This window comes from Hibiscus syriacus, unplaced genomic scaffold, assembly GCF_006381635.1.
Source record: "Hibiscus syriacus cultivar Baekdansim isolate YM2019G1 unplaced genomic scaffold, ASM638163v2 tig00014773_pilon, whole genome shotgun sequence".
Lineage (NCBI taxonomy): Eukaryota > Viridiplantae > Streptophyta > Magnoliopsida > Malvales > Malvaceae > Hibiscus > Hibiscus syriacus.
In genome coordinates this window covers 297,805-321,214 of record NW_024062337.1, presented here as the reverse complement: position 1 = coordinate 321,214, position 23,410 = coordinate 297,805, and the positions used below count along the sequence as shown (strand labels likewise).

The 23,410-nt window shown below is 35.5% G+C and overlaps 2 protein-coding genes, 2 long non-coding RNA genes and 1 pseudogene across 7 annotated transcripts; 3 read left to right on the top strand and 2 right to left on the bottom strand.

The window, feature by feature from the left end:
- Positions 1-565: 565 nt before the first annotated feature.
- On the top strand, positions 566-1,771 carry LOC120207431 (annotated as a pseudogene).
- A 442-nt stretch (positions 1,772-2,213) lies between these two features.
- LOC120207463 (actin-7-like) lies at positions 2,214-4,719 on the bottom strand. Of its 4 annotated transcripts, none has more exons than XM_039206921.1 (5): positions 4,628-4,719; positions 3,937-4,007; positions 3,444-3,837; positions 2,751-3,364; positions 2,214-2,657 (listed from the first exon to the last, which is right to left on the bottom strand). In XM_039206921.1, exons 2-5 carry the CDS (start codon positions 3,994-3,996, stop codon positions 2,592-2,594), a joined length of 1,134 nt encoding a protein of 377 aa, XP_039062852.1. In that variant the 5' UTR covers positions 3,997-4,007; positions 4,628-4,719; the 3' UTR covers positions 2,214-2,591. The 4 variants fall into 4 exon arrangements, with proteins under 4 accessions (XP_039062852.1, XP_039062848.1, XP_039062851.1 ...); XM_039206917.1 differs by having other exon boundaries at positions 3,937-4,019; positions 4,628-4,677; XM_039206920.1 differs by lacking the exon at positions 4,628-4,719 and adding an exon at positions 4,391-4,395 and having other exon boundaries at positions 3,937-4,019.
- Positions 4,720-5,351: 632 nt separating this feature from the next.
- Positions 5,352-6,283, top strand: LOC120207467. Its single transcript, XR_005524214.1, has 3 exons — positions 5,352-5,458; positions 6,024-6,146; positions 6,261-6,283. It is a non-coding gene; the product is annotated as an uncharacterized LOC120207467 (long non-coding RNA).
- A 2,794-nt stretch (positions 6,284-9,077) lies between these two features.
- On the top strand, positions 9,078-11,173 carry LOC120207466. Its single transcript, XR_005524213.1, has 3 exons — positions 9,078-9,266; positions 9,360-9,490; positions 11,080-11,173. It is a non-coding gene; the product is annotated as an uncharacterized LOC120207466 (long non-coding RNA).
- A 391-nt stretch (positions 11,174-11,564) lies between these two features.
- LOC120207465 (RING-H2 finger protein ATL78-like) lies at positions 11,565-12,326 on the bottom strand. Its single transcript, XM_039206924.1, is given in 2 exon segments — positions 11,565-11,985; positions 11,988-12,326. Coding segments are annotated over 2 exon segments (645 nt in total). The 5' UTR covers positions 12,292-12,326; the 3' UTR covers positions 11,565-11,644.
- Positions 12,327-23,410: the final 11,084 nt, after the last annotated feature.

Below are 23,410 nucleotides of genomic sequence, written 5' to 3'. Positions count from 1 at the left end.
TGTTTTTATAATGTCAATTCAATGATTCATCTCATTTAGTTTGGACGGAGAATCACACATTTCGTGTCTTTTAATAAAGCAAAGTACTCCAGTTTAGGTTGTTTATGGTTGAACGAGCGAAGCCATACATGTCTGGTAGAGACTTCTTTATGTAATATCTTTTAACACCGACTTAATAATGGAGACTTATAAAAGCATCTCATTTTTGTACAAAGACATCTCGACATTATCACCAGCGCAGGGATTATAACTTGTCACTGAAACTTTTTTTTTTTGGTATAGTTTTTTTCTTATTTACATCAACACTTGAACTTAGTTTTTATAATTCGAATTGATTTTAAAAAGTAAATACTAAAAAGTCAAATTTATGTATCTAATTGGTTTTGGAAAAAATAGACACCAAAATAGATTTACCCTAAACCCAAACCTATGAATTAACTAAATGGATTAAGGGATCTGATCCCGTCCCAGCTCAACTGGACATGGTTCTCAAGTACTTCTCTTCTCCCCCACAACCAAACAAATCATCAAACCTCACGCTACCCACGTCTCAACCATACATCCAATGGCTACCACCAACAGATTCATCCCCGGTTTTATCACTAGAGTCGCCGATAACAACGCTGGCTTAGTCGGCGAGGATACACTTTCCCACCTCAAATCTCTACTCTTACAGCAACTCCATGGTATGGATGGCCACAGCCGCTTTCATCCCGTCCTTTTTTACCTTAGAATATTGAAAGTGGGTTATTTTCTTTTGTTTATGTATTCCAAGGAATCAATAGAGGGGTTTTCGGAGTAGCATCTTCTAAGAAATCAGATATTGAAGCACTGGTGAAGTTGCTATAATCCCAGAATCCAACTCCAGATCCTACCCTGAATCTAGAAAAGGTGAAATCATATTTCTATTTGTGGAAATGAACTGAAGGGTACGTAGTTACGGTTTTGTTTCTATAAATGGAATGAAGGTAGGTGGTTGCTGGAAGCTTGTTTACAGTTCTATTACAATCTTGGGTTCAAAGAGAACGAAGCTTGGGTTGAGGGATTTCATCACCCTGGGAGAGTTTTTCCAGACCATTGATATTCAAAATGTATTGCATTACTCGAGAAATTTTAGGTGTCTTATGTTTGTGATGGGATTCGGGTTTTACTAACTTTTAGCATTTGGCGATGGGAAAATGGAGAGCAAAGCAGTCAACGTGATAAAGTTCAATGCCAGGGGGCTGAAATTGTTGAATGGGAAGCTCACAATCGAAGCTTCCTTCAAGATTGCATCCAAATCAGTTAAACCCTTTCTTTCTTTCTTTCTTTCTTTCTTTCATGAATGCCACAAAATACAAAAACGTTTGGAATTGTGCAGAGAGTGTATATAAGTTATGATAATTCAACCATCACTCCTGATCAGGTAACATGAGGATATTACACCAAGTAAAGCCTTAGTGATGTACATAGTTGATCCTAACTTGAAGCTTTGATTCGTTTGAGAAACCATAGCTGATGAACGTGTTTCGGAAAAATTACCATCTTCTGCTTGGAATCTTCAATCCAGAGGGGTGGCTGGAGATAACGTATACTTTTACCTGGTGCAATTCATTAATACTGTAAACTTGAGAGTGGTCGTTGTTCCTTGAATTGAGTTGGAAAGTGCAGATATGTAGATGACACGATGAGGATAGGGAGAGATGCCAAAGGGAACCTCTTCATTTTACAAAGATCTGAACAAGACACCGTCCAGCTCTACACATCAAGTTGTTCACTTTTTTGTTGTTGAATTCAATTCACATTTCTGATTTTATGTATAATCTGAACCATATAAGCATCAATGGAGTTGAAATTGTTGAATTTATATATTCTATCATTTTGTCCAAAAATTTAATATTTGAATCAATAATATTTGACGGATAGTAATATTCAATTTTAGTTCAAGATCAAATGGTAATATTCAATGATTTGTGGAAAAAATAGATTAAAAAACTCAGATAAATTTAAATTCAAATAATTCAATTTACAGATGTCCGACCCATTAACATTTCCATACCCAACCATACTGTAGACATTTACAATGTGGAACATATTGTCATTATATAACACATACACTCAGGCCTGGCATACCCGTCTGCCAATCATTGGCTTCGATGTGCATAACAATAATTAATCACAACCGAGCTGACATAATTCTCATTCTAAGGCATGCATTAACAGAAACCGTGTTCTTCACAATTCGGAGAAAAGGGTTCAAATATAATTTTTGCATCAAATTTTAATTTTGTTCATACAACAGCTATTAATATTAATGTTTTAAATTTTAATTTGAATATGAAAATTTGAGAAAAATATAATAAAGAAGCATCACACTCACTCTCCAGCTACAAACATGGTTGAAAGATGAAAAGAAAGCACCAATTGTCCGGCTCGCCACCACCTCCAGAAGGCCATCATCTCTATCACAGTGACACCAGCGGGACTCATAACAGATAAAAGGCTTACCTCCATTTCCCCACATCAGCCAGACTTTGAGCTCACTTGATACAGGACACGAGAAACCAACTAAACATTAAATGTAACTCACCATCAAATCACTTGTAGACGACTTAGAAGCACTTCCTGTGGACAATGGATGGACCGGACTCATCATACTCGCCCTTGGAAATCCACATCTGATGCAACAGGTAAAGGAAGAATGTCAGTCTTGGACAACCAACTTACAGGAAAAGGAAAGCATGAACCAAATATGAGCAAAAATATTTCACCTGCTGGAAGGTGCTGAGTGATGCCAAGATAGATCCTCCAATCCAGACACTGTACTTTCTCTCTGGTGGTGCAACTACCTTGATCTTCATGCTGCTTGGAGCAAGGGCAGTGATCTCCTTGCTCATTCGGTCTGCAATACCAGGGAACATAGTTGAGCCACCGCTAAGCACAATGTTGCCATAGAGATCCTTCCTGATATCCACGTCACACTTCATGATGGAGTTGTAGGTAGTTTCATGGATTCCAGCAGCTTCCATCCCGATGAGAGATGGCTGGAAGAGGACTTCAGGACAGCGGAACCTCTCAGCTCCGATAGTAATGACTTGTCCATCAGGCAACTCATAATTCTTCTCAACAGAAGAGCTGCTCTTGGCAGTCTCCAGTTCCTGCTCGTAGTCCAGGGCAATATATGCAAGCTTCTCCTTCATGTCACGGACAATTTCCCGTTCAGCAGTGGTGGTGAACATGTAACCTCTCTCAGTAAGAATCTTCATCAAAGCATCAGTAAGATCACGGCCAGCAAGGTCCAGACGGAGGATGGCATGGGGAAGGGCATACCCCTCATAGATTGGCACAGTGTGAGAAACACCATCACCAGAATCCAGCACAATACCTGTTCCAAGGTCTCAGCTTGATTATGAATAATCAATAAAAAAAGTGTGAAACTCAAGAAGGTCTCTATTTGAACAAACCTGTTGTACGACCACTGGCATACAGTGAGAGAACAGCCTGGATAGCAACATACATGGCAGGTACATTGAAGGTCTCAAACATGATCTGAGTCATCTTTTCTCTATTGGCTTTGGGATTGAGAGGTGCCTCCGTGAGAAGCACGGGATGCTCCTCAGGAGCAACACGAAGCTCGTTGTAGAATGTATGATGCCAGATCTTTTCCATATCATCCCAGTTGCTGACAATACCATGCTCAATGGGATATTTCAATGTAAGAATACCTCTTTTAGATTGTGCTTCATCTCCTACATAGGCATCCTTCTGGCCCATCCCAACCATGACCCCAGTGTGTCGGGGTCGACCGACAATACTGGGAAAAACTGCCCTGGGAGCATCATCACCAGCAAAACCAGCCTGTATAAACAGTCACATCAACCACAACAAAATAGAAGAATCTTCATAATGAAATAGACAGTAATGGAGAACATAACTCAGGTCCACGAATCAACTAACCTTCACCATTCCGGTTCCATTGTCACAGACGAGGGGTTGAATATCCTCAGTATCGGCCATCTTTTGCAATACTACAAAAAGAACTGAGATAGTGAGTATAACAAAATAATTTGTCAACCGGGAATCTAAGGCCCTTCAAATAATCTAAACAATTCAAATTAAAGTCTTCAGCAAATCAAGTTATGTTTTCTCTTTTAAAAAAGAGCCAGAAACGCTTATGCCAGCATTCATCTCTTCAAATACAGAAAATACAGCGCAGCTGCGCAACCAAGTACAGTCGATTCAAATGGTAGGCAACATTCATTTCAGGAGCATATAAGCGAGCTATACTCTATGACTCGATGAACAACATATCGAAACAAAAGATAAAGGTTAGAGCCTTTTCTTAATCTAAAAAAAGCTTTGGAGAAGCATTAAATTCACACAATAAAAGCATCAATCTTTAATAAAGAACAAGTAGGAAGACCAGTTTCAAAATAAAGTCAAATAAAAGTTCTCACGAGAACTATAGAAAGCAGATCAAGCTAACTAAAAAAGAAAAGATCCAGATCCAAAGAGAAGCAGATTAAGCTAACTCTAAGTCTATAAAAACATGTAGAATTCTAGATCTCAATTCCACCATCGTGGAAACATCAGAATCCACAGATCAGTGTACTTGAAAGTAAAATGAAAGGAAAGATAGAAGATTTACCTGGATAAGAAAAGAATGAGGATGTCCAGAGTAGAAGAAGAAGAAGGAGCAGGAAAACGACAGACTCTTTTTTTCTCTCTGCTCCCTGTTGAAGCGGTGGTGCAGACCCAAATGTAGAGGGATTGAAAAGAAAGGAACGCGATATTTATCTTACTCATTCATATTACAAAATAAATAAATAAATAAATAAATAAATAAATCGTTTAGAAAATTTTAACTGCTGCAATAAAATATTTTAAAGATATCTTTCGGTAATACTTATTTAATCTTTTATCATAATTTTTTAATTATCAAATTAAGTTTATCACAAAATAATATCTATGTTAAATAATCTTAATCATTTAACAATGATTATTCAATTGTTAGTTTTTGAATCTGTAACTTCTAAAATTGACAACGATTTCTTTCACTATTGTGATCGTACTTATATTTCTTTTAAATTAACAGGAAGAATAGAGTATTTTTTTAAATTTATATGATTATATTACGTAATTATTTTAAGTAATTGATTGAATTTTTTACGAAAATAATGTTAAAAAATTAGAAAATAGATAAAAATTTACAGTAATTGTTAACTACTTTAGTGGTCCATGAAATATCCAAGCCCGTGCAAATTTACTTGTCCCTAATTAAGCCGATAAATTCTACTCAAATTTAAAAATATCTAAGCCCATGTATATAAGCCCGTCTAAAACCTCTTTGTTTAAGCTATTAAGATCGAGGCTCCGCACAAGGAAAAAAATTAAAACAATCGAAGTGGATCCCTTGTTCGCAGCTGTAATGCCTGAAGAAACCAGAGGACGTGGTCTTCTCGATGAGGATTTTTTCCAGGTTTTTTTCTTTATTTTAATCAGTTTCCTCAATCCAATGGTTTTTACCAGATTTTGTTTGCTTGTGTATATATATTTGTTGAAGTATTTCTCGGGCCATTTATCTGTCGTTTGGGATTGATTTTTACTTGTTATGTATAGAAAATGATTGGACTTTCGTTTTAGTGTATGGAAAAGGATGGGTTTAGTTTCATGAATGAACCAAAATTGTAACCTGCATTAAACTGATTTTATTTCAAAATTAAACAATTTGAACCCCAGATGACCTAAGCCTGAACTGAAGTTACCTGACTCAAACCCTACCCAACTTGCCCGTTTGACACCTATAGTTTTACACCAATTTTATTTGCTTATTCTAATCTATTAAGGAAATTTTCAAGTATTTTGGAAATAATGGACCAATGATCCAATTGCAAAGATTCAATTTTGGAAATATTTTGACACCTATAGTTTTACTCCAATTTTAGGTGCAAGTCTTAGAATTAGTTTTAGTGTCTTCATTATTGCCATTTCTGTCATTATTACCTGAAATTATTATATAAGTTATGCCTTTGTCTTTTATCCAGGATGAAGTTCCAACATGGAAATTTGATGGGACAGAAGGCGGGATTCAGATTGATCTGATAAGAAGCGGCGGTCAAGGTTTTCCGGACGACATGTTCAGAAATCTAACCACAAAAAAGTTAAAAGTGAGCTTCCTCCTTTTATTGTTTCTTGAAATGAAACATGAAAAAAATGCCTCCTTTATGGAAGAACTTGCTTCTGCATTTGAAAACATTATTGTCCTTGGTTACATGGCTCAGGAAAGTTAAAAGGAGAGAGTTTCTCTGAGGAATTTGATCGTCCTGAGAGAATTTTCCAAGCTAAATTTGGGAACAAATGGTATACTTGGTCTTCTGGGTGGAGGTCATTCTTTCAAGAATCCAGAATCTGGATTTGAGTGGCGAGAAAAATCAGGCTGGACAAATCAAAGACCGAGATGGTGGGAGGGTGCTAGTGATGCCGATTCTGAGGAGTCATATTCCGCTTCCTTCAAAAGCTTTTCCTCTGCCCTCCTCTACTTTTCATTCTGTTTGCCAACATTTTCCTTTCCTTCAAAAGCTTTTCCTCTTCTTTCCGTTCTGTTTGCTTTCCCTTTCCTTCAATAGCTTTTCCTTTGCTCTCCTCTTCTTTCCATTCTGTTTGTTAACGTTTTCCCTTTCCTTCAAAGGCTTTTCCTTTGCTCTCCTCTTCTTTCCATTCTGTTTGCTAACATTTTTCCCTTCCTTCAAAAGCTTTCCCTTACTACAAACCTCACACAAAACTTGCGAAATCAAATTGAGCTGTCCTCCGCAGTTGCCAGTTAAGCTGTTGTGTTTTTCTCCACTTGCTTGAAAATACGGTGAAACCTTTCATACTTGCACATTGGCTATCCTCCTCTTTCCATTCTTTTTGCTCACAATTTCACTTTTGTTCAAGACATTTTACTCACCATGATCGCCCTTGTATGCAAATTGGGAAAGCACATGATCAAAATTTCTAATCTCTTTTCCTTAGGCATCCATTTCATTAGTCAAACGCCCATCAGCCGCAATTCATGCCTTCATCTCTAGTCTCTTCCCTTCAATTTTCTTCAACACCGGCCCTTAAGGAACTACAATCCAATCTTAAACACTTGTGAAAAGATTTGAGTCCACAACAATTAACACATACATTCATATACACTATCCAAGAATTGGGTTCAGAACAACGTCTAGGAAACAAGAAACAGTAATAGGAAGCATAACCAATTCATTCAACATGAACTGAAGCATATCTGAAATCATAAGAAGCCAAAGATCAACTAAAGTTCATATTTCTCTGAAATTCATTGCAAAAGCAGGAGATTACTAATGTCCATTGACCATCAGATAATCTATTCACTTCAGAAGAATCAAATATTTTAAGAATCAGAAGACATAGACACAAAGTTCCAGTCATTGTAAGTTTGGAATAGGGAGAACAACAATATATGCTCAATTTCATCTTATTACAACACATGCATGCAACTCATCAATTTCGAACCATTTAGTGATCAATCAGTTATTGTCTTGATAGCCGATATCTATGGAACAAGAAATGCTAGACAAAAACAAGATATAATATCTGGCATCAGTACATCACTAGCCGATAACTTTCTCAAAAGAATATGGGGGAAAACTTAACAGCTTAACTGGCAACTGTGGAGGACAGCTCAATTTGATTTTGCAAGTTTTGTACAAGGGTTGTAGTAAGGAAAAGCTTTTGAAGGAAGGGGAAAATATTAGTAAACAGAATGGAAAGAAGAGGAGAGCAAAGGAAAAGCTTTTGAAGGAAGGGGAAAACGTCAGCAAACAAAATGGAAAAAAGATGAGAGCAAAGGAAAAGCTTTTGAAGGAAAGGGAAAGCAAACAAAATGGAAAGAAGAGAAAAGCAGAGGAAAAGCTTTTGAAGGAAGCAGAAAATGTAAGCAAACAAAATGGAAAGAAGAGGAGAGCAGAGGAAAAAAGCTTTTGAAGGAAGTGGACAATTTTAGCGAACAAAATGGAAAGAAGAGGAGAGGGGATGTGCAAGTTTGAAAGGTCTCTCATTTCCAGTCAAGTAAATAAAAACAAGGCAGGACGAGTGGGAATTGCAGAAAAACCCAGAGTATTGATACAATCCCCTTATTTTCAGAAGAGCAATGAAACTTTAGATGTCTTGAGAGAGCCAAGGAAGACAGATGGAGTTTAACCTTTTTTTTCTGCTTCTCAGAAGAGAGATGAGGCTTACCAATTTAAAAACTGTAGATAATACACAGATCCCTCCTCGCTCTGAAGCCCCACTTCTGCCAGAAAATCATGCACATGACCCCTGGAGGGTCTTGGTTATATGCATGCTTCTCAATAGAACATCTGGCGACCAGGTTACTATCAATCAAATATCTTATTCCATTATGCATTTCTTTACTTAATAACGCTTGTTGCAGTTAGATGCTGTTGCTTTACTTTTGGATGTTTTGCTGCTATGATATTTTCATGCTTGATTTTCAGTCATCCAAGCAATTTCTTGTTGGAAATTGGAAACATATTTACTTTTGTTCTATTGGAGCTTGTGTTTGCTAAAGGTATTGCAGATAAATTGTATCAGTTGGATTGGAAAGTGAAAACAAATTGAAATATGATCGACTTTCATGAGATTCCCTTTTAGTTATCATGGTTAGCCTATCTTGATCATTTTGTTTCTTTTCTTACTGTGATGGTAAATCAACCTAAACCTGTTAATCTCATCATTGGTCGTAGAACTTCTTTGTGTTAATATTCAATGAGACATCAAATTTTGATATTTCTATCATTGATGCTTTTTTCTACTGTTAAACTGGAGGAAAACGAAGCAGTGGATGGTAAAAACTGTCAAAGTAATGATGGTTACATCAACTGCAGGCTAGAAAAGTATTATCCGAATTCTTCACTCTGTGCCCTGATGCAAAGACCGCCACTGAGGTTGCTACTGTGGAGATAGAAAAGGCTATAAACAGGGTTTCAAAAACAGGTCCACGACCGCGATTTCGGCCGCGATATAGCGGTTTCGCCGTCGTCCGAGTTACACGCGACGGCCGCAATAGCGTCCGCGACGACCGCAATAGCGCCCGCGACGGCCGCAATCACGGTAAATCCGAAATAACCGAAAACGCGACCGCGACCGCGATTTGAAACCCTGGCTATAAAAACTCTTGGTTTGCAAAAGAAGCGGGCAGAGATGATACAACGAATGTCTCAGGAGTATTTATGGAAGGAATGGACTTATGTGACCGAGCTGCATGGTGTTGGAAAGTAAGTTGGCTGTTCTCTCTCTCTATCCAATCTTGTTAATCCCATGTTTTCCACAAGAAAACAGTTTAGATTTTTAACCTTTTCGATGACCAGGTATGCTGCAGACGCATATGCGATATTCTGTACCAGAAAAGGGAATAGAGTAACGCCCACCAATCATATGCTTAACCATTATTGGAACTTTTTCTATGGATCCAAGAATACTTCTCTCTAGTCTAGATAAGGTTAGATGTTCTTTTCGATAAAAATGGTCAGTGATTAGGGTTACATATATTACTGAAGTTATTGTAACTTTCTCTACTAAGAACATGCTGAAAATGCAGTTCTTAAATATAAACTTTTTTTATAAACCACATTATCTTGATTATATTATATTGTTTATTTTAAATCTTTAAATCTTTTTCTTGACTGCAATTAGGGTTGTATTCATTTAGGATCCGTTTTTAAATTTTTTTAAACCGTCCATAATAATTCGATAAGGTTAACTTTGATACTCAGTTTAGTCTTGCAATTTTATAGTTTATTTTAACAAAATAGATTTATTTTATATGAATTTTGACTTTTTGGCTTTTAGAGATTCGAAGGAAACAATGTATATGAAGGTATTTGTCGAAGAAATTCGAATAGTTATTCACTATTTAGTGGGGAATAAGGTATTTGGCTTATAGTTATGCGTATAGTGGGGAATGTTGTCCCTAGGACTCAGTGAATTCCATCCATCTGGTATAGCATGCACAGTCGAGGGATCTCAACCCTATTATCAGGGGTCCCTCTTTAGGCTTTAATGGGATGTTTTCACTATAATACCATTTAATGGGATGTTTTCACTATAATTCCATTTAATGGGATGTTTTCACTATAATTCCATCCATATATTGTTGCAATATGAGATATTTTTCTAACTAGCGTTTCCTGACTAATTTCTACAACTAAACAACAAATCATGACCACACCTATACTATTCTCAATATGGAACCTTTAGGATTGGCTTGTCAATGTTGAATGTTCTGTTACGCGTCTCTCTTGGCCAGTGCCATCCTCTTCCCATCATTTTCCACCACAAACGTGTTGTCTTCACCAACACAACTTTCAGGGGATGGAAACTTTCGTCTCTGTCTTCTCACTGGTATTACAATGTCTAGTCTGCTTGTAATCTCTTTCTTTCTCTCATTGGTTGGGTCTCTCAATACTACTTTTGAATCTGGGTGCGGGGTTACTTACTTCGGCTCAATTCTTTTGGCTGGGAAATGAGTTCCACAATCATCACACCAATGTTAATGTTCAACTGGTGAGGTAGTAGTTCGACTTGGTTTGATGGGCTGATGATGGTGATGGGTTGATCTTTTGATCATAGTTCATCCCCTTTGTTGTGGGCAGAGGGCTACCTTTCGGCGACGTAGATTGAAGATAAGGTCTCCATTAAGATATCCTTTATCAGGAGAAAAATAGAACGAATAAGAGAGAGGGAAGGGAACCAGTCCTGGGAAATGCAATGTACCTTTCTAATGATTCCCCTACAAATTATGGTGCCCTGTTAGTTGCATTACTTCTTTTTAATGATGCTTTGATTGCTACCAAATCCAGAGGGATGGAGATTGGAATTAGAACTTTTGTTAAAGTATGTGATGATATTATAAAATTTTGGATTTATCTCAATGTACACTTTCTTGATATTTTGAATGTTTAAACTATGGTTTTGGTTTTTGTTATGGTTGAGAATATGATTTAATTCGCAATGTATCATATATTAAAATTATTATATGTTTAGAATTTAGAGCGCATCTATTATTCAAATCATATTTTACTTTGGCAGATATGGATTAAGATGTCCGAACCAATTACAGAAACCCATAGTGGAATCATCTTCAGCTTCCGTTCATTTTTTGTTGCTTCAAGATACTGCGTTTCAAACATTCAACCCTTTGTTTAGTGCTTCAAATTGTTGGTAATGCAAAGTGAGTAATTTTATCAGTTGGATGAAGATTATGAAGTGTTTATATGTACCCCTTCATTTTATCTTCGGACTTAAACCACGTGTACAATTTCACACTGATTGTTTTATAAAGTCGACTAAATGATTTATAATGCACTTAGACATGAGCATATGCTTAAAGTTGATTAATTATTTTTTATATTTTGAAGCACCTGACATTTTACTTTATTAGTAACCTTAAAAAAACAATTCCCCCCCCCCCTAAAGCAGGTGTTGACAGCAATCATAGTGTTTTATCTCTGAAGCTGGAATTTCAAACTTTACATCAATTTACAACTTAAATATACACTTGCTTGTAAATGCTATTCTAGTGCTAATTTCCAGGGCAAATAGCTGAATTATGGGTTGCATCTGATACAATAAACAAAAGATTCTGACAGCCAATTCACCTATAACTATGCATCAGACCTTCACGATCTACAGGTGCGATGGTCACAACGGTTTCTTGCACGGGAGGAGGCTCCGACGAGCTTGCCTGGCTACACCTGACAATCTTTTGGCATGTCTTGACGAGGCAGTGTCTACATTTGGGGCAAGATGAATGGGAGCTTAGCCACTTATCAATGCACCTAACATGGAACCCATGGTTGCACTTTGGTAGGAGCCGCACCGGCTCACCGGGTGCAAAATCCGATAGACATATCACACGCTCTGTGTCCAAGCCGGGGAGGTTCAAGTCGGCAGAGTATTTCACCGTCGGAAACGTCTTCAACGCTTTAAGCTTCACCCTCTGTTTGCTAACCGACTCGATGTGTTGGCTCCAGATTCTGAACCTACTAAATTCGAGCACCTTAATGCACCCCTGAAGATGGAATTGAGTCCGAGTGAGCAAATGAGGGCACACAAGAGGACTGATAGAACCATAACAATGTTGGCATCGAAGCTGTTATTACCGGTGTAAGTGTCCGACGAATTGCTGTGGATTTCCGGGTTCGGAGGAGCTGCTGAGGTTGGTGTAGAAAGCAGCAACCTTCTAGAGTGGAATTCTCGAAGCAAACCTTGAAGAACTTGAGTGGATATATAAATGGACATAGTTTGGCAATGGCAGGGTCAGTTGTACGTTTGAGATAGTTTATTTTTCTCGGAGGTTGGTGGACTAGGGTCTTTTATATATAGGGAAAGGTTGGGGTTTGGATTTTGCAATTTGCATTTTTAACGCTGCATTGTAAAGAAAATATATTATTATAAAGCCTTAATCAACTAAATCTCTAATGTAACACCAAATGACATCACTTCAATTTTGTTCACCTTTTCTAGTTTGGATGAAGAGTCTCAACCAACGATAGATCAATCGTTGGTTGATATCACAGTGTTATGTTTCCATAAAGAGGTAAAGCATAGATGAGTTCAGGTGAGGTGGTTTCTGTTGCGGAAGACGGCTATCGGATAGAGCAAAATCGCAACTGATAATTTGAGAAAATAAAAATGAAAATAAAAGAGACACACAATTTACGTGGAAAACCCCTAAAAATTATTAGGGTAAAAACAACGAGCAACGGTAGAAGAATTTCACTATGAGAAAATAGGAATTACAACCTCTCTCGATCTACCAAGGAGAAAACAATGATAATTCTCTCTAGATAAAAAGGAGAAAACAACTCTCAAGAAACTCTCTAAAATCTCTCTAGTATTGGAAGAAAGCTAGAATGCTTTGGGATGGTTTTGAAGCTAAATGAGCTAGGGTATTTATAGTTGAAACTTAATGACTAATCTTATAAATACCCTAAAGTTTAGTGACTAAAGTTTATAATTTACCCATTTAATTTTCAAACATTATTGCACCTAATGTTGACATTGTTGCACCTAATTTTGACATTGCAATATTAGGTGCCTAACTTGAACCAATTTTCTGCTGCCCAAGCTTTGACATTTCAACAATCTCCCACTTGAAGATTTGATTGGAACAATCATATCTTCACACCATTCTTTCTACCTTGTACCATCATGTTGCTTACGTCTCTGACAGGCCACAAGAGGATCGATGTAACACCCCCAACCCGTATCGGACCCGGATCCGAGTCCGAAGTGCCACATGGACTTTTCAAAAACCTTTACTTGTATAAAATAGTGAGTAATTTAAAATTTATTATTACATATAACTTATTCAAAACCTTTATCGAACTATTCAGAGCTTATACAATATATTATCTTGAATACATGCCAACTAACACTTTATGTATTCAAATACATATTATTTATCTTTCGTCTGATCTGACTTTTGGTAAGAAGAATTGACATGTCTTGCTCCACGTTGCTCTTTACTCTTCTCACTTCTGTAACCTACGTGTGAAATAATCACACGCTAAGCCGTTGACTTAGTGAGGCATATAAAACATATAATATTTCATATAACATAAAGCATACATAAACATATACCATCATTAACATAATCTCTATCATTACCATTAAGAAACACACATAACATCATATGGTTCATGTAACACATTTCAAACCATTTACCTTTGATAACCATCTATAAACCCATCGTATACATATCACATTCAGTATATTTGTTTAATCTCTTTATTAGCCCATGTACACTAGTGAGAACTTGAGGTATGTGAATATATTGAGGTTGTGCACACATATGCTGTCACCACAGCTCGATCAATGTCCCAAAGGACCTATCCAGAGGTCATAAAGATCCTCGGTAACTATCCAGAGGTCATAAAGATCCTCGGTAACTGTCCATAGATCCCGAAGAACCTAGGTAAACTGTCCATATGTTCCTTAGAACATAGGTATACTGTCCATATGTTCCTTAGAACATAGGTATACTGTCCATATGTCTCGAAAGACATAGGTAAAACCCTCGACTCTTGGCATGCCAACTATACCTATAGCTCTCGTATCATATAACATGGGCATTATATTCATATCACTTCACATATTCACATGTACATTTCACTTTTCATATGATTTCATAAGCATCTGTCACGTAGCTTATAACACTTCTCTTGTGTTCATCTGGCATGTAACTCATTGTCATCTCTTATTCTCATATGATTCTCATACACCAAGTATATCACATAGCACATAGTATAACCTATAAACTTATACAGGTATCCATATACATACTTTCATATACTTCGAATAACAATGCCCTATAACTTCTCACAGTTTTACATAATCACTTATTTCACATTAATTATATTCTAGTTTCATATATTACTTAATTCAATTTCACATAGCTTGTTACCTATATAAATATTTTCTCATAACTTATCATCACATAGTTCCCATAACATTTTCCTATAGATTCATAAATCTTTACCATATGACTCATGTATTATATGTTCATTTCAGCTCATATATCCTCTCCATATAACTTATTTACATGTTCATATAATCACTTCTGTCAATGTCTCCTCATTTATATATTATTCTTATATTGTCCTATAAATCAATGTTATTTAACTTATCTCACTTTTCATCTAATCTCAAAAGTTGGTTATACAATTCTTATATATGTATATATATATATATATATATATATCTAACTCATGTAATTTATATCCTTTCTCTTGTTATCATATAAATCATTGCTATTTTACATAATTCATGCTCCTATAATTTATATCTCAGGTTCATATAACTCATCTAATTCCTATAATACATAAATCATTGCCATATAACACATATCATATAAATTCATACCACCTAACATGTAATACAACTAAACATGTTCATGTAATATCAAACATAATCATACAATCATATATTCAACATATTGGAAACAGACTTGTCGCAAGTCAAATTTCCATATACAATACGTATATTCTAATAGTACGCACTCACCTAGCCTCGCTAGTCAATATCGATCTGTTATCTTTCCTTGATCGATCTTACTTGATAAGTTCCGGAACTTGTTTAGGCTCTGTATCTACATAATAATTCATTGATACTAATCAATATACTAATTAATATATTCTAATTATCATTTCTTGGGCTAAAAGAAGAGTCATTTTTATCTTTTAATGAAGGTATGCATCGATGCACTACACCATGCATCGATGCATAAATCCTATTCGATGTTTGTATTTAATGGGGATGCATCGATGCACTCCTTATGCATCGATGCATAAATCCTATTCGATGTTTTCTTTTTAAATTAATGCATCGATGCACTGCATGTGCATCGATGCACCTTAAACAATTTTTGGTATTTATCATCGATGCATCGGTGCACAATGAATATGCATCGATGCACATTGCCCAGAACTGACATTTTAGCACGTAAATCATCAACTCTTCCCTTAATTCTTCTATTTTAAGCCCCTATTATGACATTAAACTCAACTACCATTACTTGAACCAACTTATATCCATGTAAATCATCTTTAACCTCAAAATCCTATCTTCCTTATGAGATTCAAGAATCATACCAAATTTTCTATATGTTCTAAATCCAATTCTATCACTCCAAATCTCTTAATTTAACCATTGACAAGTCAAATTTAACTTCCAATTTAAGAAATGAACTCTACTTCAAGATTTCACTTTTCTACTTCCTTTCTTTAATTCTTCATATACTCCTCATCTTATGGTTTTAAGATAATCTAAGCTTTCCTTAAGCTTAGTTATTATCTAAGGATCAATAAGCAACCTTAAATTCATCAAGAATTTGATCCACAAGAAAACTCACATTTAGCTTGGCTCTCCCACGTATGAAGAAGAAGAAAGGAGAAGAGAACTCTGGATGTTTCTCATTTCCCACATTTATATCACCTTTAAAAGAAAGATAAAAAATCTTTCTGGTCAAATGACCATTTAACCCTTAACTTCTTTTAATAATTACTAAATAACCTTCATCATATATATTCAATAATCATTGAACTATTTCATTCTTATACTTTAGTCACCAAATTCTGAAACTTTACAATTTGGTCACTAACCCGGTATTGCGGATGTTACAAATCTCCCCTCCTTTTTAAGAAAATTCGTCCTCGAATTTTCACTGGACATCTTGATAGAAACATATCTTCTAAAGTTCTCATGTTGCTTCATTTAATTAATCTTTCTTGTCATCATCAGAAACTTACTTTTCAATCCTTTAGCTTTTCAATTACCTTTTTCCTTTATATATATATATATTTATATCACGTCACTTATCATTTAAACAGCAACCAGTAACTTCAATCCATTTTCATCAATCATCAACCTAAATCCATCTCTAACCAAATTCGTTTTCCATCATCATTTAACCAAAACACGACCTTAAATCTTCTTTAAATATGATTCAACATACCCTTTTAAAGAATCTATTCACATAACCTTACACACTTTTCTTACTTCTATATCAAAATTATCATCTACATTCCATATAACCTTTATCGTATTTGATCCTTTAACTCAATCCCTTTTCATTTCTTTATTTCATTCTTCCTTTATTTATTCCTTATACACAAATCATATCTTTCCTTTCATGTTCACATACTCTTGTCTTATCACCTATATTCATCTCTGTGTAACAATCTTCATTGCATCCTCATAACTTTGATATCCCTATTTCTTATACCGAACTTTATTCTTTATCATCTCTTGTATTTGTATTTTCTTCTTTAAAGCCACTTTTTAAAACATACCAATGCTTATCTCTTTGCCTACATCATATCTGTATGATCAAGATACATAACCACATCCAGATTCATATCATATTTGATTAACTCTACTTTATCTTTCCTCCAATCTTATAACTCTAGCACCTTTACTCTTACAGCTAGATAATAACTTTTATTCAATCTAGGGCACAAGCCCTATTATACCAATCATATACATCATTTCCAATCTAAATTATCTCAAAATTCGCTTACTCAACTTATCAATTTCACCTCTATTCTCATACATCCTGAAATTTCTTTTGCTCAAACTCAACATTCTGACTTCCTGTGTCCTATAATCTGATCATCGATATACACATTCTCAAACTCTTCTTATCAATCCTCAGCTTTACTTAAATATACAAATTTTTACTTCATTTTCCTTTACTATACCACATTACTATGATCCAAATATGCAACTATATCCAGATCCATTTCAGATTTGGTTATCATATCCTGACAATATCTTATAATCTTATAATTCCAGCACATTTTTATCACATACTCTGGTTAGCCAACGCTAACTCTTTCCATCTTAACTGCAAACCCTTATCATAAACATACTCTTATTTATGCTCAATACTATCACTTCGTCAAACTCATAAGCTCTGACTTTATACATCTTATACACTTGTCACTGATGCACTTATCCTTCAGTTCTTCTATAAGTACTCACCACGTCATTAGATCTTTTTAACATTCTTATGGTGACACTTGTTCACCATATTCTATCTTATCCACATACTAACAAAACTAATCCATATCGCTTTTCCGATTCAAAATAATAAAGATCTTCTTTCACTATTCTAATATGATTTCAACTTTATGAAATCAACCTTTAATCTTATAAGACACTTTCTGAGGTTTCTACTCTTTATCTTGCCTGGCCAGGGCAAGTGAATTGCTATCACCATCAGATTTGTCAGCTATCGATTCACTTCGATAATTTTTATAATCAATTTCTACTATATTATACAAATCTTGTTCTATTGGCAAGACAACATACTCCTTACCCTATCAGATCGGAAATTTTCACTCTGTGTTAGCATGTACACATTTTATGACACTTTGGACTTTAGTTTATGCCGAGAATCGGCTAAACCGTGGCTCTGATACTATTAAATGTAACACCCCCAACCCGTATCCGACCCGGATCCGAGTCTGAAGTGCCACATGGACTTTTCAAAAACCTTTACTTGTATAAAATAGTGAGTAATTTAAAATTTATTATTACATATAACTTATTCAAAACCTTTATCGAACTATTCAGAGCTTATACAATATATTATCTTGAATACATGCCAACTAAAACTTTATGTATTCAAATACATATTATTTATCTTTCTTTTGATCTGACTTTTGGTAAGAAGAACTGACCTGTCTTGCTCCACGTTGCTCTTTACTCTTCTTACTTCTGTAACCTACGTGTGAAATAATCACACGCTAAGCCGTTGACTTAGTGAGGCATATAAAACATATAATATTTCATATAACATAAAGCATACATAAACATATACCATCATTATCATAATCTCTATCATTACCATTAAGAAACACACATAACATCATATGGTTCATGTAACACATTTCAAACCATTTACCTTTGATAACCATCTATAAACCCATCGTATACATATCACATTCAGTATGTTTGTTTAATCTCTTTATTAGCCCATGTACACTAGTGAGAACTTGAGGTATGTGAGTATATTGAGGTTGTGCACACATATGCTGTCACCACAGCTCGATCAATGTCCCGAAGGACCTATCCAGAGGTCATAAAGATCCTCGGTAACTGTCCATAGGTCCCGAAGAACCTAGGTAAACTGTCCATATGTTCCTTAGAACATAGGTATACTGTCCATATGTTCCTTAGAACATAGGTATACTGTCCATATGTCTCGAAAGACATAGGTAAAACCCTCGACTCTTGGCATGCCAACTATACCTATAGCTCTCGTATCATATAACATGGGCATTATATTCATTTCACTTCACATATTCACATGTACATTTCACTTTTCATATGATTTCATAATCATCTGTCACGTAGCTTATAACACTTCTCTTGTGTTCATCTGGCATGTAACTCATTGTCATCTCTTATTCTCATATGATTCTCATACACCAAGTATATCACATAGCACATAGTATAACCTATAAACTTATACAGGTATCCATATACATACTTTCATATACTTCGAATAACAATGCCCTATAACTTCTCACAGTTTTACCTAATCACTTATTTCACATTAATTATATTCTAGTTTCATATATTACTTAATTCAATTTCACATAGCTTGTTACCTATATAAATATTTTCTCATAACTTATCATCACATAGTTCCCATAACATTTTCCTATAGATTCATAAATCTTTACCATATGACTCATGTATTATATGTTCATTTCAGCTCATATATCCTCTCCATATAACTTATTTACATGTTCATATAATCACTTCTGTCAATGTCTCCTCATTTATATATTATTCTTATATTGTCCTATAAATCAATGTTATTTAACTTATCTCACTTTTCATCTAATCTCATAAGTTGGTTATACAATTCATATATATATGTATATATATATCTAACTCATGTAATTTATATCCTTTCTCTTGTTATCATATCAATCATTTCTATTTTACATAATTCATGCTCCTATAATTTATATCTCAGGTTCATATAACTCATCTAATTCCTATAATACATAAATCATTGCCATATAACACATATCATATAAATTCATACCACCTAACATGTAATACAACTAAACATGTTCATGTAATATCAAACATAATCATACAATCATATATTCAACATATTGGAAACAGACTTGTCGCAAGTCAAATTTCCATATACAATACGTATATTCTAATAGTACGCACTCACCTGGCCTCACTAGTCAATATCGATCTGTTATCTTTCCTTGATCGATCTTACTTGATAAGTTCCGGAACTTGTTTAGGCTCTGTATCTACATAATAATTCATTGATACTAATTAGTATACTAATTAATATATTCTAACTATCATTTCTTGGGCTAAAAGAAGAGTCATTTTTATCTTTTAATGAAGGTATGCATCGATGCACTACACCATGCATCGATGCATAAATCCTATTCGAAGTTTGTATTTAATGGGGATGCATCGATGCACTCCTTATGCATCGATGCATAAATCCTATTCGATGTTTTCTTTTTAAATTAATGCATCGATGCACTGCATGTGCATCGATGCACCTTAAACAATTTCTGGTATTTATCATCGATGCATCGGTGCACAATGAATGTGCATCGATGCACATTGCCCAGAACTGACATTTTAGCACGTAAATCATCAACTCTTCCCTTAATTCTTCTATTTTAAGCCCCTATTATGACATTAAACTCAACTACCATTACTTGAACCAACTTATATCCATGTAAATCATCTTTAACCTCAAAATCCTATCTTCCTTATGAGATTCAAGAATCATACCAAATTTTCTATATGTTCTAAATCCAATTCTATCACTCCAAATCTCTTAATTTAACCATTGACAAGTCAAATTTAACTTCCAATTTAAGAAATGAACTCTACTTCAAGATTTCACTTTTTTACTTCCTTTCTTTAATTCTTCATATACTCCTCATCTTATGGTTTTAAGATAATCTAAGCTTTCCTTAAGCTTAGTTATTATCTAAGAATCAGTAAGCAACCTTAAATTCATCAAGAATTTGATCCACAGGAAAACTCACCTTTAGCTTGGCTCTCCCACGTATGAAGAAGAAGAAAGGAGAAGAGAACTCTGGATGTTTCTCATTTCCCACGTTTATATCACCTTTAAAAGAAAGATAAAAAATCTTTCTGGTCAAATGACCATTTAACCCTTAACTTCTTTTAATAATTACTAAATAACCTTCATCATATATATTCAATAATCATTGAACTATTTCATTCTTATACTTTAGTCACCAAATTCTGAAACTTTACAATTTGGTCACTAACCTGGTATTGTTGATGCTACAATCGACACCAGGTAAATTTATCAGCGTTGATCGCCTTCGTCATGAAATCTGCTATGTTGTCTTTGATATGGATCTTCTACATATCTACTGTCCCTTCTTCCACCTTTTCACGAATGAAATGATACTGAACTCGTATGTGTTTTGTTCTTGAATGAAATGCTGGATTCCTTGCTAGATGCAAGGCGCTTTGACTGTCACAAAATAGAGAGACATACTCTTGATTGTGCCCAAGCTCCTCCAATAGCATCTTCAACCAAATTGCTTCTTTACTGGCTTGTGTAGCTGCTACATATTCTGCTTCTGTTGTTGACGTAGCCACAACTGACTGTAATTTTGAAACCCAGCTTACAGCTCCACCAACAACTTTGAACACATATCCTGTAGTAGACTTGCTTTTATACAAATCCTCTGCATAGTCAGAATCTACATACCCATTGATTAGTAAGTTTGATCCTCCGTAATATAATGCAACATTTGAGGTCCCTTTGATGTATCTCAGGATCCTCTTTACTGTATTCCAATGCTCTTTGCCTGGATTCGCCATGTATCGACTAACCACTCCCACTGCTTGTGCAATGTCTGGTCTTGTGCATATCATAGCGAACATTAAACTTCCCACTGCTGATGCATACGGTACTCGAGACATCTCCATCCTCTCTTCTTCACTGCTTGGACTCATACTGGAGGATAATTTGAAGTTAATAGGAAGAGGGGTAGAAATTGGCTTACAATCTTGCATGCTAAATCGTGACAAGATTTTCTTCAAGTAATTCTTTTGTGAAAGCCAAATCTTCCTATTACTTCTGTCTCGGTGAATTTGCATCCCTAGAATCTTGTTTGCTGATCCAAAGTCCTTCATTTCAAATTCCCTAGCCAGTTGTGCCTTCAATTCTTCAATATAATCTTTGATGGGTCCTACAACTAACATGTCATCCACATACAACAACAATATAACAAAATCGTTATCACCGGACCTCTTAAAATAAGCACAAGGGTCTGCATTAAGTATGTTGTATCCAAGACACATAATGAAGGAATCAAATCTCTTATACCAACACCTCGGCGCCTGCTTTAGACCGTACAGAGATTTGTTCAACCTGCAAACCAAGTTCTTCTTTTCTTTTTCTTCAAAACCTTCAGGCTGGAGCATGTAAATCTCTTCTTCAAGATTTCCATGAAAAAAAGTTGTTTTAACATCTAGTTGCTCTAGATGTAAATTCAATGTAGCACACATTGCCAAAACTACTCGAACTGTTGTTAGTCAAACCACATGAGAAAATATTTCATTGAAATCAATACCTTCCTTTTGAGCATATCCTTTGACCACCAGTCTTGCACGATACCTCTCAACTTGATCGTCACCATTTCGCTTGATTTTGAAGACCCATTTGTTACCAATTGGCTTCCTTGCTTGTGGTAGTGGCACAAGGTCCCATGTATTTTTTTTATGAAGGGCTTCGATTTCTTCTTGCATCGCCATCATCCACAGTGAAGCATCTGAGCTGTTTATTGCCTCCTGGTATGTTGATGGCTCACCGTCCTCTGTTAAAAGGCAATATGCAATATTACCTTCTATAACATAATCTGAGTGCCAATTGGGACGTCTTCTCACACGATCTAATTGACGAGTTGTTGGAGCTTCAGAACTCTCTGGTTCTTGTTCATCATGTGCTGGTTCTGCTTCAGAAGAATCTCCTTCTTCAAACTCTTTTTCCACATGTATCTGAGTAGTCTCTGACTTTTCAGCGCTATCACCGTCTTCTTTTCTTTTTAGTTTATCTTCTACAAAGATAACATCTCTACTAATGATCACTTTGCGGGCAATGGGATCCCACAAGCGATACCCCTTTACTCCATCAGCATACCCCAAGAATTTGCATTTCCTGGATTTTGGATCCAGCTTTGAAATTTCTTGGGAGTTGTACATCACGTACACTATACTTCCAAATATATGGAGGTTTGAATAATCAGCTGGTTTTCCAGTCCACATCTCCATTGGTGTCTTAAGCTCTATTGCAGTTGATGGAGCTCGATTCACCAAATAACAGGCGGTATTGACTGCTTCTGCCCAGAATGATTTTTCTAGGTCTGCATCCCTCAACATTGCTCTTGTTCTTTCTAACAAGGTTATGTTCATCCACTCTGCCACTCCATTTTGTTCATTAAGCATGTCATATCTCTTCCACTAATTGCAATCTCGTTATCAATCCTTCATCTATTAATATTTTTGAAATTTTGACCTGACCGTTGTCACAACTAATCTATTATATGACAGTTAGGTTTATTTACCGTACTGACTTATAAATAAACATTATCGCTCCAAGAGTTTGTATCTAAACGTCATGTGCAAAATTGAAGGAAAAAATGTTTTCTTTATCTCAACTCTCTATATCATCTTCTTTCTCAATCCATTAAGAGTTATTAATTACGACTCTCCTTCCAACTGAGAAAAGAATCGTATTTTGCTACCAACAAAGCATATTTCTTACATACAAACACATTCATGAAGCATCAGGAACACATCAAATCATCACAAT

Coding starts and splice junctions, on each gene's coding strand:
- LOC120207463 (XM_039206921.1), bottom strand. CDS start 3,996: ATGGCCGATACTGAGGATATTCAACCCCTCGTCTGTGACAATGGAACC. Junction 3,838..3,936: donor ATGGAACCGGAATGGTGAAG/GTTAGTTGATTC, acceptor CTGTTTATACAG/GCTGGTTTTGCTGGTGATGA. Junction 3,365..3,443: donor TGCCAGTGGTCGTACAACAG/GTTTGTTCAAAT, acceptor ACCTTGGAACAG/GTATTGTGCTGGATTCTGGT.